Consider the following 15,426-nt stretch of genomic DNA (forward strand, 5'->3'; position numbering starts at 1 on the left):
AACTTGCTGACATGTGTGTGGCTCTCTGGACCCAGCTTGTGCATGGTGCCTGCCGTGGGGCTTGCTTTGTATCCACTCATTCTGTTGAATAATTGTAATTATATGTCATACTTCTTGGGCCAGCCACGCCCTTCCTCCTTACCTTGGTTTCTCCATATTGACCTATGAACCTTCCTGCCTTCTGCCTGCTTTCTGTGAGTCATTATAAAGTTCTGTGGAATAACTGTTAGGGGCATTTGAGGTTGGGGGAGAGGGCCCTTCATGTCTGGTAGCTCCTGGTTTATTAGGGTTGGACCAGGTTGTTGGGGCTGAGGGATGGCCATTGCTGCTTGCCCTGTGTTTCCAAACTTGTGTTTTGAGGAGTCTGTCAACCTGGGGAGACATTACAAAGGTTCATGTGGCTCTGGACGTGGGATTCCTTTGCCTTCGCCATCCTGACGGGGAGCTGGTGTCTGTTGAGATGCCTGACTTGGAGCTGGGGCTTGAGTGGAGCACTACACGCAGGTGTTTGTGTCCTTGTGGCACTGGAGCTGTGGTGTGACTGGACCTCTCCGGGCCTCCATGTCTCTATCTCTGAGATGGGTTAGTAACTTACTGTGGTCACAGGGTGCTGTTAGTCATATAGACCCTTCTAGAATAGAAGCGCTGGATGAGCCCTCTGTAGGCAGGACCTCAGTTAAGAAAGAACCCACAGCAGCCCCGTTGAAGCATTTCTTCCGCCTGCTAAAGAAAACAGTTTGGGGTGGCTCATAAGCAGGGCAGGGGGCTGAAGGGGGAAGCACAGCCTCATAAGTGGAAATCCATTCCTCCTGGAGGCACCCTACCATGAGCACAGCAGCTCTCAGCAAATGTTAATGCGGCTGAATAATAGATTTCATGCAATAAACACTGCACAGGTGCTGAGCCTGAAAAGCTCTGTTGTTGCTACAAGGTGTGCTTAGTTAACAGTTTCCAGGCTTGCAGAACCCTTGGTGCAGTTTGTGATGACGGAACTCTCTCTTGTCTCCCCCCAGGTCATCTCTGCAGTGTCCCGTCTGTCCCTGCACAGCATCGCGCAGAGCAAAGGGATCAGGTGAGCTCCCTAGTGACACCATCAGGTCAGGCTCCGGCCTCTGGGTCTGAACCAGGAGCTTTCACACTCTGACTGTGCAGCCAAGGCTGTGTGGGAGAGGGTTCACACTGGGGAAATCTTGCAAGCATGTTATGATGGCTGCAAAATTACTTTCGATTTAGGTAATAAGATCAGCAAATTAATCCTAGCACAGATCATTGCCTGCTTGAATGCACCTCCCAGCTCTGGGCCAGGGTCCTGGTTGGAATGCTGGAACTGGTGTGAGTTCACAGGGCTGGGGAGTGCACTTCTCTACCCATAGGCCTTAGAGCTCCCACAGGGCTTCCAGAGGGCCCAGCCCCCATAGATTGCCTCATTCTGACCTGCATGGACAGGATGGTTCAGCCGCTAATGCTCCTGCCGCCTGCGATCTCTCTCCGATTCATGAGTGAGATGTAGCCGAGAGGGTTGGGTGGCCCAGGTGAGAACCGAACATTGATGATTTTGACCTCTGATGTACAGTCAGGAAGATAGGTTTCATCTCACCTGGGGGTTGGGGTACACAGAGCTGTTCTTTTCTGTCATGTCTGAGGGCATCCTGAGGATACAGGCCAGGGGCAAGGGTGACCGGAAGGGTCTCTCCTAACAGGTGAGCATGTGGGTCACCCATGGACACTAGTGACAGCCTGAGGCTGCTAGCCTCTGAGTGTTGCCTTGGTGTATCTGCTTTGTCTGCAGGGCAGCATGCTGGGTCTTGGGGGAAGCACAGGGTACCTTGGTGGTAGCGATTGACTCACAGAGAGTCACAGGGCAGGGGCCATGTCAGCGTCTCCATGACATAATTCGTTGCATGAGTTCTTGAGGGACTTGAGTGTTTTGAATCAAAGCTTTTTTCTTTTTGTTACCCAGAAGGCAGGTTGTTTTAAAATATTTTCAAACGAAACATGAAACAGAAAAGGATGTTTGCAACACTTGCAGGGTTGTAATAACCAATGTCTAGGAGCTCACATGACAGTATATAGTCCATCTGAAGCTGAAGTATGTTTGACAGTTAAGGCCAGCCTGGGCTACATCAAGGCCAGCCTGGGCTACATCAAGGCTAGTCTGGGCTACATTGTGAGACCTCTATCAAAAACAACAGCAGCAACTAAAACAAACTTTAAGCAAAAACCAAAGTACACTGGGCTTGACAGAGCAGCCCATGCCTGTCAACTCCCTGTACCACCCAGCTAAGTTTCCTCTGTATTCCTTCAAAGACGCCTTAAGACGTCCAGTTAAAACAGCGTCATTTCTGGATGCGAAAGTTTGGGCCTTCGTTTTGGGAACTGATCAGTTGCGAGTTCTTTGCCGCGCTGGCCTGCCACTGCCGGTCCTCATCACAGCTGAGCGTCCCACCTGGTGCGACCCGCTCTGCACTGTGCATTCACAGGCAAAAGTGACGTTCTCTCGGCAGATTCCTGCCAACAGACTTGCCCTGCACAGAATCCTAAGTGCGTTCCCTTCCCCGTCTCATTATAGTATCCCCAAACTGGAGGGAGCCAGCTGCTGTGGCCTGCTGTCAGCCAAGTGTGATTTGGTGGCAGTCTGGGGGATGCCTGGGTGGGGCCCAGCTGCCATTCCCCACCCTTCAAGGCTGAGCCGCCTCATGGACAGGATGGCTGGCTTCTTCCTGAAGCTCTGCACTTGACCATGAGACAGACCATGGTGGTGGCTGACAGAGTGAAACTCAGCCTCATGCCTGTCCTGGTTGTACCCTCTCTGGTTAACATGGGAGCATCTCTCTGCTTCCCTGAGTGACCAGAGGCCTCACAGGATACAGAAAAGTTTGCGTCCACAGCCACAGTCTGCTACAGTGAGGGCGCCTTGTTAGCAGATGAGGAAGAAGGCACAAGGGAGCTTAGCCAGTGTGTAGAAGGGGGTGACCAGTGGTGCCTCTCCAAGCAGAGTCCTGCAAGTGGAGTTTCACCTGCCAGCTGCCCACCTTTGACAACAGGCCAGAGCACTGTCGATAGGAATCGCCACGCTGATGATGGCTATGCAGTGGGAATCAGTCATGGGGACACCTCAGTTACTTAATCTTGGCCCACTCTTCTATACTGATCTGCGACTCAGAGCCGTACCCTAGGCCCAGGCCGGGAGGGCTGCAAAGGGTCTACCAGAGGTCTTAACCAGACTCGGACGAACGGGTGGAGCTTGCAGAAGCCAAGCCTTCTTTTGGAGTATAATTTTGTGCCACCAAGTATACAGAATCACCCTCTGACTGAACAGAGCATGAGGTGCTGGGAAAATGATGGAGTAGGGTCTGCAAGGTGGAAAGAGCTTGCCGCCAAGCTCGAGGATCTGAGTTCAATCCCAGGGCTCACATGTGGAAGGAGAGGATGGACGGACTCCTGTAAGGTGTCCTCTGACCTCCAAGTGTGTGCCATGGCCCCTCCCCTTAAATAAATACTTTTTCTCATGAAGGAGAAGCCTCTTGAATCACCAATGGATGGCGGATGGTACTTTCACCAACCCTAGCCCTCCCTTGGCCTCCCTGTCAGCAGTACATCTCACAGCTAGACTCTAGTCTGCCTCCTAGAGCCTCTCGCCTCTCCTGGGTCTGACCAATGCTGGATCATTTTAGAGAAAATGGTGTCTGTGCCCTGCCCTTGCGTAAGCCCAGGGAACCAGGACCCTGCAGAGCAGGCTGAGTGTGACTGCTCTCTCTTCTTGCACAGGGGTTGAGATTGTCATGGAGACCTGGATTTTCTAAGGACCCCCACAGCACTTCCCAAGATAACTGCCCATACCCTCTTGATAGCTTCCGAGTGTTAGTATTTAGCAGGAGGGGTTGTTTAGCCAAACACTTTCCTGTTTGAAACCTCATCCATCAATCCCACTGCTCCAGGACTTCCCCCTGGACTCCTAACGACTGATGGAAGCCTAGCTTGCTGTTTAAAAAGAATCCTGTTCACAACCCTTGCACTTTGTATTATAAGCTGATTTTCTGTAAAAAGCTTCAATTATACTTCTCATGGGCAATGAATTAGAGACTTAATCTGAGCTTCACCCTGCTTAGTAGGGGAATCAGACACAGGGGTAGAGGAGGAGGAAGAAGGGCAAAGCATCCCGGGAGTGTGTGTAGTAGGAGGAGTCTTTGTCCTGGCCGGAACCCACTGGAAACCTAGGGGATGTCCTAACCAGGTCAGAATGGCTGGGAGGAAGGGCGTGTTCAAAGGTAAAACTGTCTGTGGGTCAAGGCCAAGGGCGGATGTGTGGGGAAGGATGCTCCCACACTCTAGGTGACAAGTTAGGTGAAGATGTGCCCAGTGCTTGTGTCTTAACCCCTCTGTGTGGTGCAGAGCCCCTGGTGCACAGTGATACCCATGGGCCACAACCCATGAAGGCTGAATGGTGCCCCCAACCCAAGACGTACCATCCCCCTAATCTTTGGGTGCACACTTTCAGGTGTGACAGGGAAATAGCTGAGGCTTTTGCAGCTGTGATGAATGTCTGTGGTAAGAGGGATCCAGGGAGATTGGGATGATGCAGATTCTGGCCCGGAATACAATCGGAGCTCACTAACAGCCAGAAAGGCGACAAAACCTCCTGACAGGGCACAAGCGTGCTCCTGGGTGACCTGTTTTAAAAGGATTGTGGTCTCCTGAGCCAGTAGTAAACCTGTGTTCTTTTATGTCCCCCAATTTGGGGTGACTTGTGGCTGCAGCCAGGACTTAGAGAAGACCACGTCTGTAGCAGATCCTCAGGGCTGGTGGGGTGAACTGGCTTCTCCCTCAGAGGAGTGCTCCTTGGAGCAGAGCCAGCTCTCAGTCCTGGAGCGCCATCCCAACCAACACCACCACACTGCCACGTCTTTTAAGTGTTGAGATAAAATTCACACAACATAAAAATCACTTCTTCCCCCCAGACTCAGGGTCTTACGTAGCATACCATAGTCTGAAGACCTCCGATCGCATGCCTCGTCCTTCCTGAGGCTGGGACCACAGGCGAGCGCCATCTCACCTGAGCGATATGATTGGTTAAAGGCGCAGTTTGGCAGCACAGCATTCATTCACAGCACTGTGCAACCGTGGACTCGCGCTAGTTCCAAATGATTTTAATTCCCTGGATAGCAGTTTTTGTCTAGGAAACAGGCATCCAGAGCGTAGCGGGCAAGGTCAGAGTGTCTTCAGTCTTTAAGCTTTATGTGTATAGTTGGTTTACTGCATGTATGTATATGCGCTGTTTATGTGCCTGAGGAGGAGTTACGGGTCATTGTGAACCTACATGTGGATGCTGGGTTCTGGGTGCTGTGGGTGCTGGGTGCTGGGTACTGGGTTCTGGTTGCCGAACCTGGGTTTTCTTCAAGAATGACACATGCCCTTAACTGTTGAGCCAATCTCCCCAGTTTCTCACTCTTAAAAACTCAAAAACAAAAAATACTTACATTTGCTTTTATGTGTGTCTGCTGTGTACCATATGTGTGCAGTTCCCATGGAGGCCAGAAGAGGGTGTCACGTCTCCTGGAACTGGAGTTACAGAGAGCTACCCAATGTGGGTGCTAGGAACCAAACCCAGGCTCTGCAAGAGCGACAGTGCTTTTAACTGCCAAGCTCTCTCTAGCCTGCCTCCTGCTCAAGTCTCCCATCCAAACAGACCATGGTCTACTGGGTTTTTTGTCATTGGATAGGTTTCTTGGCTGCTTCTACTTTCCCAGCTGTTAGAATGGGGCTGCTGTCATTGGCACTGTCTGGTGAGGAGGCCAGGCAGAGGTCACAGCTGGGGGTCAGGCTGTGGTTTGGGCGGGAGAAACAGAATGTTCCTGGTACTGGGGGCTGTAACAGCAGTTCTTCAATATGAAACAGATTCTCAGCATATCAGACAGACACACCCGGATTTAAATCTAAGAACAACAGAGCATTCGGAATGAAAAGGAATGCCTTGTGAGTCACTGGCTGCGCTAGAGAACCAGATCTTTCATCTTTTGGGGGGTGGTGGGAGCTCCAGACACCTTGTAGCTCCTGGGCCACAGGGCCTCTGACATGTGGTTGCCACAGGGAGAGCTAGGATCCCCCACAGGTCCAGGTTGTAGGAAGAAGGTCCTGTGGATGTCAGCCAGCCTCTTGCTGCTCTTTCCTCCCTGTCTGCCCTAACAAGGTTGCCTTTATGTCTCCAGTAGCTGGGAGATCTGCCGTCAGCGTCCACGCCCTCACCGGGCACCTCAGATGATGAGGAACTCCATACCGAGGTGATGAGTGGGGACTGTGTCTTGACCTCGTTTTGGGACATTTGAACCATCTCATTAGAAATAAAAAATGAATCATTTCGGCACACAAAGGAGTGCACAGACAAAGGGCAAGGAAATTCTTTTCTCAGAGGTGGTTCGCTAGAACACAAGCTGGGGTAGCAACACACCGAGGCCAGACAACGTGGCTCTTGCCTTTTATTCCCTTGCAGAGGCTATGACTATGTCTTATCCTTTTGGAGGATGCTTGACCCCGCTCGCAGTGCCATGGGCTAATCTGCAGAGTGGGAAGAGAAGGTTCAGGAAATAGGAATCCTTATCAGGCTGATGACCTTTGATGTAAAAACAAACAAAAAACCAGGGTAGCTGCTTCTGAATAGAACAAACAAACGGGGGTTGGGGATTTAGCTCAGTGGTAGAGCACTTGCCTAGCAAGCGCAAGTCCCCGGGTTCGGTCCCCAGCTCCGAAAAAAATAAAAATAAAAAAAAAAAATTTAAAAAAAAGAACAAACAAACGAATCACCCTGTCCTAAAAAAATCTGAAAGCTGCTAGGTGCCCCTGAGGTCAGACCTTCAGTCAGGGTTTGGGTTGGCTTTGGGGCCTTGCATTATATACTCTCCAGAGCATAGCGCCATCATCCGTCAGCGGCTCAGCATGGCTCCAAGTGTCTGTGCTGTAATCTCGGTCTTTAACCCGGCCCTTTCTCCTGAGCTGGTCCAGCATCCACCCCACCTCCCCCACTCTGAAATGTTCCTGCCTTCTTGTTGGCGTCGATCCAGTGGGTGACACCCCATTTCCCAGCTGGTGCTGCCTGACTAATTCCAGGTAATTGGACTGTCTGAGAGAGGGGATTTGGATGGGAAGTCGCAATTTCCATCGCTCAGCTGCTCGCCTTGCCAGCAAGATGGTTTTAATTGTCCCACCTGGTGACATCAAGCATCCTGACCACCTGGCCCTGCTGAACCTGCTGTCAGGGTTGAGATGGACCGTGTGGCCTGCCTAATTGAAGGCGAGTGTTTCCTCTTTGCAGGGCCTTAGTGGAGGCAGCAGTGGATTTCCCATGAGTGATTAGGATGATGATCCCCTTTACCAGGGAGGGAGGGACAGAAGAGCCACCTCTAATTGCCCTGTGTCTAGCTTGGGGTCCAGCACACATGGAACCCCTCTCTGGTTGAGTCAGCGACCTGCTCCATCATTGATCAGTAACAATGGGGTGGCGGCTTAGTGGGAAACAACAGGCAGGAGCCCCAGGCCTGCTTGGCCTGCTTGCTTTTCTTCCTGAGGGCTTTCCTGTATTGTCCTGGCCCTTGCTTTGGTCTGCAAGGTCATATGCAGCAAACTGTGGGCAGCAGAGGGTTTGGGAGTAGGCTGGAGATCAAGCACATACGTGTACATTCTCATGTGCAAATACACATGTGTCTCACTGCTGTGAACTCTCAGGTAGGCCAGGATCACATCTGTCTGGAGGCAAGGGCAGCAGGCCTCTGAAATGTTCTGATACAGAAGGGGGAGTGGTGTTTCTCATGGTAAAAGCAGCATTTGGGGAAAGGTACTTAGTGGCCCTGATTGGGCAATGCTTGAGTTGGAGCAGAAGGGAGAGGAGGAGGGGAAAGGAAGGGCCTAAGGCATCGAGTCTGCATGCTTTGGCTTCTTTTGGTTTTAGGATCCTGGAGTGGTTGTAACCACCAGGGCTGGTGACAGCCGTCCCTGGTGTGGAGGTGCCTCAGTACCGTGAAGGAAGGGCACAGAGAATATGGTTTGAGCTGTGGCACAAACAAGGGCCATGAGTTCATGTCTACTCAGAGGGCTCTCGCCTTGATCTAGCCTCGATGGGGATGTCCCCAGACCTAAAGAGCTGCCTCAGTCAGGCAGGACTAGGACTAGGAGAAGGGATAACTTAGGGTGGTGTTAGCAGAGGCTGGTGGGCTGGCTGCCCTCAGGGATGACTTTCTATCTAGCAAAGCAGGTCACACCTGGCCTTGAGACAAAGCCATGCATCTAGTTTCTCAACTGTGGGTGGGGACAGCTTTACACCAACCTCTGTCTCCTCTGGGCCTAGGATCCTAGTAGGCCGTACTCAGGAGTAAGGTCATAGAGTAGAGGGAAGATCTTGTGTGTGTAGCCACAGAGCAGTGTCTTCTGCTGCCCTGAAGTCATGGCCCGTTTCAGTGGAGAATAGGAGAGAACGCATCCGTCCCCATGAAGGAGTCATTTTTATTATTCAGGACCCATGCCACCCTCGCCTGGGTGTCTGAGTGGCTAATAGTTTTACTTATGCTCCTGCTAGCAGAGGCTTCGGCAGCCATCTTTAAGTGGGGTGGGGTGACCTCAGCATCCTGCATATTTGGGATTTCATAAGTAGGCTGTCCCCCTGGTCAGTAGCTGATAGAGAAGCTATGGATTGTCCTGGTGTCTCCTTGCTGAGCAGGGTGTCTTGTCCCTGTTCTGCGTCTCACTGGAGGTTGGTCTATGCTGGTATTTGTAGGCCTGACTGAGCTGCCCAGTCTCTGGTAGTCACCCCACTCTGACAGTCACTACAGTGATAGCTGGCTAACCAGAATTGCCCTCAGGAAGCTGGCCAGGGCCGCTGGCTTTTCCCTGAGATTCTGTGTACTCTTAGTCTATTTTCTAGGTTGTCACCAACCATCTGAGCCCAGGGACAGAAAGTGATTGATTAGTGATGCCTGCCATGTTCTGAGGGGACAGGTTTTAGTTTATCTATATCACATCAGAACCCCAAGGGACAGGTCCCTTGGCCTAGGCAGTTTGCCAAGGCCAAGGCCACTGGGCTGACCCTTCATTTCCCAGCAGCAAGTTGGCAGGATGTTGGGGGATGGAGGAGAGACTCCAGCTGCTGTGTCACTCCATTCCCCCTGGCAGCTCACAGAGGGGAGGGGTCTTGCCGGAGGTCACATGGGGACTCAGTGGTACAGTACCCCACTCCCAGCTCCCCTAAGCAGGTCCTGTCCACATGGCCATCTTCCCTGTGATTGTGAAGGAAGTCAGCTGTGGGGACTGTGGCAGATTCAAGACCCATGGGTTCATTCTTGTTCCTTCTGACTCTGGCAGGCACTGACGTGAACCAAGCAACTCTGTTCTACTCATATGGAGTGGCTACAACTCTGTATTGGCTCATGTGATTCAAGGGCTTGTTCTAGAAACCAGAGCATGGGAAAGGAACAGGCCCCATAGGGACGAGGGTCACCGCAGGAAGGCCTGTAGTGGCTGTAGTGGAGAGGTGGAAGGGAACGTGCTATTTGCAAAAGCTGTTGTATACTTCATGATGAGAGCTAACCTGTAGGCCACCCATGAAGTTTGGGGCAGTTTGAGGCTAAGAGGCACCATGGGGGCTTGTGGAGTCTAGCTGAGGCCAAAAGTCTGGGCCCTATGCCCAAGGCCTCTAGGCAGACCCAGTTCTCCCTCCATTTTTGTTTCTTCCTGTGGTAGCGCCATTGTCTCTGGTCTCTGAACTGTCACTTAGCAGAATTGTCATGTTTACTGTGCACGCCTAACATTGCTCATCTCAGAGCAGACTTCCCAGGTCTGGGCCTGGAGGCCTCGAGGGGAAACCTTCTGGTCCTCAGCAGAACTTTGATGGTTCAAGCTTTGTCCTGGGTAGGGACCGTGCCACAGTGGTGGTTGGATGCTGGGGCCTGAGCTTGAAAGCTGGAAAAGTACAGTTGGCCAAGTTCTGGGGCCTCCCTAAGTCCTGTATTGGAGGGCCTGGTCCCTGGAGGATTTGTCCTAAGTGTTCATTCAGGCTAGCTGCCCGTGGGGTTTTGCCAAGTTGTGAAGTGTGTAGAATGGAGCTCTCTGCTGGTTAGTTTTAACTATGAACTTGGTGCAAACTTGGTGCCTGGGAAGATCTATTGAGGTACCATTCACATTAGATCGGTTTGTGAAAATGTCTGTGGGGAATCATCTTGATTGTTAATCAGTGTAGGAAGATGCAGCCCACTGTGGGCGGAACCATTCCCTGGGCCCTAAACCATTTAAGAGTGAAGGAAGCTGGCTGAGCATCAGCAGCAAGCAAGCATCGTGGTTACCTTGTTTCCCTTGCTCTTGACTGCGGATATGATGCTGCTTTCGTGCTCTCCATGACTTCCCATGACTTAGCCTGACCAACTTTTTGCTCCCCTAACTTGCTTTGACTGGTGGGGGTGGGGGTGTGATGGATGCCCTGTGTATCCACTGGCCTCTTCCCACCAAACCCCTGCCTGCTGGAGGCTCTGAATTCAGTGTGCTGGATGCTGAGAAGCAACATTCCTTGGTTATCAGCAGAGGCTCCTCCCCAAGCTTCTCCAGACAGGGCGGGGCAGAGCAGAGCCCTGTTTCTGTGGGTCTCTAGATACAGGCCACGAGGGCCCCGTGGGACTCGGGGGGGGGGGTCAGTCAGAGTCTGGCCCCAGGAGGCTCTGAGTCAGCTACACCCTACTTCCCTCACCCCCACCCATGCTGGGCCTTGGCAGAGACCAGAGATCACTGTCAGGGCTGTGGCAGTGGCCTTGCCTTATTGTCCCCACTTCCAAGTCTTACTGAAGGTGGCAGAGACCCTTTCATGTGTCCAGCCTGACTTCCACTGAAGAGTGGTTGGTCCTAGCCCAACCCTATGGTAGCTGACCTCCTGTATCAGCAGACTCTGTCCCCACTGGCAGAGTCCTTACATTCCCTCTGCCCAGGCTGCCACTGGGTTACTCTACTTAGAGCAGGGTGAGGGTGCCCTTGCTCAGCATTGCTCCCCTTGCTTTTTATATGGAAGTGCCTGGTTTGCCCCCATTTATCAGATGAGGTCACTGAGGCTGGAAACTTAGACCCCCAACCCCAATCCTGTAAGTCCTGATTCCAACCCTGACCTCTGAACTCAAAACGAGAACATGCCCTCTGCTGCAGCCGCTCAGGCTTTCCGCAAAGCCTTCTCTGTTGGTGGTGTGGTGCTGGCCTGCTCCTTTCACAGGAGAACTAGCTGGGGGTGTGGCGTGGAGCAAGGCACACTACTCACCCCGCTGTCTGGACTGGGCGGGATGTGGGCTGAGACCGACCGTGACCCGCCTGTGGGCTTGTTTTGACAGTTGGTGCTGTTTAGCACGAGAGCTGTTTTTAATAAGACAGACACCAGGGTTTCAAGGCCTTCCCGCCAATTAGGATGTGGCTGCCCAGGTGCCTGTTTGAATAATTAAGCAGTTGTCGTCGTCCCCCAGGCTTTTGGTGCCTTTCAACTCTGCTTGGCTGCCTTCTCCCTGGCAAATGGTGCCAAAGGGGCCTGTGGCTCAGTCATGCCCCTGTGTGCGGGCTCTGGGCTTTTGTCACCCTTGCTGGCCTGTGCTTGCCTAGCTCAGTCCCTCATGTCTGGGGAGGGCAGAGCCGACCCTTCCTGTGGTCTGAGGAGGTGTCAGGGTTCAATGTGGAGGCCTAGCCAAGGCCCACAAGTCGTGTTGTCTACAATATGTGCAACTAGGTGACTGGTCTGTACCCATTCCAGCACTGAAAGTGTCACCAGCAGGGAGGATTGTTGCCTCTCCTCACAGGGATAGATACCATCGAAGCACAGTCGAGCTCTCCGGCTGTCTCCCTCGCAGGACTCAGGGCCCAGTCTTACCCTTTCTCATCTGTTGCATGACCAGGCCATGAAGGATCTGGCCACCCATGGGTGAGGCCACACACAGTGATTTGGTGAGATGCATACAATCTCAAGGTCTGTACATGCTCTTCCTGAACCAGTACTAGAAAATCAAAAGCGAAGTACTGTTGCCTCGAGCCGGGTCACATCCACCCGAAACGTCTGCAGATCCTACAGAACACATTTGGGGTCGCATGTTTGTGAGATGATCTGAGTCGCTACTGCCTTCCGGGGCCACGTTTGTTTCAAGCTACGTTTTTCTTCCAGTCTGTCATGGGAAGAAGCAGCAGGGTACGGGGAGCATGTGGAGGTCGAGGCGTCTGTGTCCTTGTGAGGGGACCTGGGCGGTCCTGCAGACTCCTTAAAGAGAAGGCTCTTAGTAAGTAGAGCTGCTGCTTACCCGGGATCTCTGGGTACAAGGCCTGAGGCCTGAGAGTCAGCAGAGTGGGCTTGGAGGATGAGCTGGGCAGAAGCAGGAACCACCACCACATAAAGGATGTGCAGAGGGGGTGATGCGGTACTCGGAAGAGAGCCTTTCCTGGTTTACTTCAATGTAAGCAGTTGCGCTGCCTGCCCCTGTCTAAGCAGAGTCAGGGAGCTAAGATCTCTTATTTTCAGGGGCCCGGCTCTTGGCAGTGGTCTGTGGTCTCTTCCCAGTGCTCACGTGGGTGAGTGAGTGGTGGGGTCAAAGCCTGCAGCGTGGCTCCAGGTCAAGGCTGTTTGCAGATACCGGTCTGGAAAGCCTCGCACTTGCCTACCTTACAGAGGTGAGAGCGATTGCCCTATTCTGGGCTGGAGGAATTCCCGGGTAGGGAAGGTTCTATCCAGTGGAGTCAACCACAGTTATATTTCACAATTGTGGAAAGAGGGTGGCTAATTCTGGGGTCCTTTCTCTGTCGACTTTAACAACCAAGCTGCAGGTACAGAGTGTGCATCTGCACTTGGCGGAGGCACTCGCTTGGTGGACATCACTGTTCAGAGATGGGCACAGAAGTCCCAGGGCCAAAATTGCTAAGCACCAGATGCTCCTGGGGCTGTGACAAGTGGCCAGTGGCCAGTGGCCAGTGGCTAGCTTGAACAAGTGTTCCCTGCATACCTTGGAAGGAGAATGGGGTAGGAGAGGAAGGAGGGGAGGTGGGAATTGTTGAAAGTGGGTTGGGCTTCGTTTTGAGTTTGGGTTTGGGTGCCCTTTTAATTGTCTGTTCTCAAGTCTCAGTCTTTTGGCCAGAGACACGTTTGTGCTGTCAGATGTGTCCCCTGGGGTAGCTGGATCCTTAGGTACTGGGTCTAAGGTGAGGGGCTGGTGCCGAGGAGTGCGGAGCAGGAATTAGAAGCTGCTCTGGAGGTCAGGCTGCGGCTGGGCCTGAGATGCTGTGGTTTTCTTCCTGTGGGGGTATCCGCCCAATCCCCATGCCGGTGCAGGGGAAACTTGGCTTCCCAGAAGTGGGCATGAGGAAGTGAGTGTTCAGGAATGCTCTGATATGGAGGGAGGTCCTCACCCACACTGGGGGATCTGGCTCTCCCTCCGCCTGTCTAGGCCAGGATATCTTTAGTGTAGCACACTTGAGTGGCTTTTTTGTTTGTTTGTTTTAGGGTTTTTTTTTTTTATTAATATGAACGTATGCTGTCCATTTGTGTGCCTTGTGTCTTCAGAGGCCAGGAGAAGGGGGATCAGACCCCTTGAAACTGGAATTACACATGTCTAGCCATCTCTGAATCTAGTCACTTTCCTACTCAGCCTGTTCTATCCCGTTCCATCATTGGTACCACCTTCCACCCATACATCTGTGCCATTGTGGCACTAACCATTTTGCTCTTGGATATCGACCTGGGTAGTAATGGCCAGGTCTTCACACACAAAGTGCGCTTTGCCCGAGTCAAGGGATGCTGGGCCGCAGGGGTGTGTATAGGGTGGGTGGACTGCAGCAGAGAGGAGAGCTGCACAAAGGCTCAAGTAGATCCAGTGTGGGGACTGCGGCAGAGGGGACAAGAAGAAGGTGGGGCAGACACAGCTTCCCACACAGGCTGGTTCTAAACCTTATGTAGCCCTGGTGGGCTTCCTCGCCTGCCTGTCCCACCCAGGCAAGTCACCTGTCTTTGTTTGGCTGTGACAGAAGTTAATTGGCTTTGTAGCTCTGTTCTCCAGGGCTTCGAGGCTCCAACTAGTGGTGCACCGATAAAAGCAGTAAATGTTTATGGGCAGCATCATTCCCCTGCCTTTAGCAGGCCTGTTTCAGCTCCTTGGTACGGCAGGTGGAGGAAGTGACAAGAGGGGAGAAACAGACACTGAACGAGACTCCGAAAAATTGCGGGAAGGAGTTTAAGACAGCCATATCTACAAGACTGTTTTTAAAAAAAACAAACAAACAAAAATCAGGGATTGGAACAGGAAGTTGATGTCTAGCACCAACTCTGTGCTTCCTGCTCCTCTCTGTCCTGCCTCCTCCTTCCTGATCTGGAAATGTGGATATCAGATGACAGTCTTGGGGGCAGGTCCTTGTCTTCTGAGAGTTTGAGGCTGGGTCTCTCGTTCATTACTACATACAGCAGGTTAGCTGGCTGCAAGCTTACAGATGTGCACCCTCAACACCCGGGAAACACACAGGAGTGGAGGTCCAGTTACTTCTCTGCTGGCTTGGCAGTGTAGACTTTAGGGACAGGAGTCTGAACCACTCCCCAGGGTTAGCCCAAACCTTTCCCCATGTACAACCTTACGAGTTTGCCTGAGGCCATGTCCTGTAATACTTTCCATTGTAGAAATTATTTAATCTGAATCCTGGTGTTTCTGCCTCGCCTGGACCCTTTAGTTCCTGGATAAAACACACACAGTGCCTTTATATTTACAATAAGCCTTAAACAGCACTAGAGCTGGGCGGATACCTACCCTCTGTTATTAGAATCTACTTTCCTATTGATAACCTCAAATCAATACTTACTATTTGCTATGTTTTATCTGCTCTTAACACTAACTGGCCAGCCGTGTTTGTATGGCTCACCTAACATGGTGGCTTCTCCTTCTCCCTTACGCACCTTCTTTCCTAGTGGTTCTCTCCAAACCCCAAGCCTGGGAAACCTAAATCCCACCCATGTCCCTTCTGCCCCGCTATGGGCTGTTGGCATCTTTATTCATCAACCAGGAATGACCTGGGGGCAGGGTCACAGGTCTGCCTGCCGGAGAGATGAGAGGCAGCCAGTCTGGGGCCCAATACTAGCACCAGAACACAAGCAGCACCAGGCAAGCTCCAGCAACTTTGCGCTGCTGCTAATAGCCCAGCACTCCCCACCACGCCACTTTATGCAGATCGCACTTTTGCAGGACTTAAAGGGGCTTTACATTTTTCATTTATATTATACATGAGGGAAGCTTACCTTATCGTAAATAAGAGGTTGTAGTGCTTGTCTGACCTTGGTCACTGTGACCAAGTACTTGAGAGAAACAACCGTGGGGAGGAAGGGTTGACTCGTGGCTTTCCAAGTTTTAGCTCATCGTGGTGGAGAGGGCATGGTGGAGCAGAGGAGAGCCGAGACTCAGG

At 52.1% G+C, this 15,426-nt stretch overlaps 1 protein-coding gene across 3 annotated transcripts in view; it reads left to right on the top strand.

Annotated features, from left to right (window-relative positions):
* The window catches only part of Vav2 (vav guanine nucleotide exchange factor 2), a 168,381-nt gene that overhangs the window by 92,717 nt on the left and 60,238 nt on the right, over positions 1-15,426 (top strand). For all 3 annotated transcript variants that reach the window (XM_032902989.1, XM_032902990.1, XM_032902991.1), the window contains exon 3: positions 1,014-1,072. In XM_032902989.1, coding sequence (XP_032758880.1) covers positions 1,014-1,072 — 59 coding nt within the window. The remainder of the gene's footprint in view (positions 1-1,013; positions 1,073-15,426) is intronic.

Source organism: Rattus rattus, chromosome 5, assembly GCF_011064425.1.
Source record: "Rattus rattus isolate New Zealand chromosome 5, Rrattus_CSIRO_v1, whole genome shotgun sequence".
In the NCBI taxonomy this organism is placed as follows: Eukaryota; Metazoa; Chordata; class Mammalia; order Rodentia; family Muridae; genus Rattus; species Rattus rattus.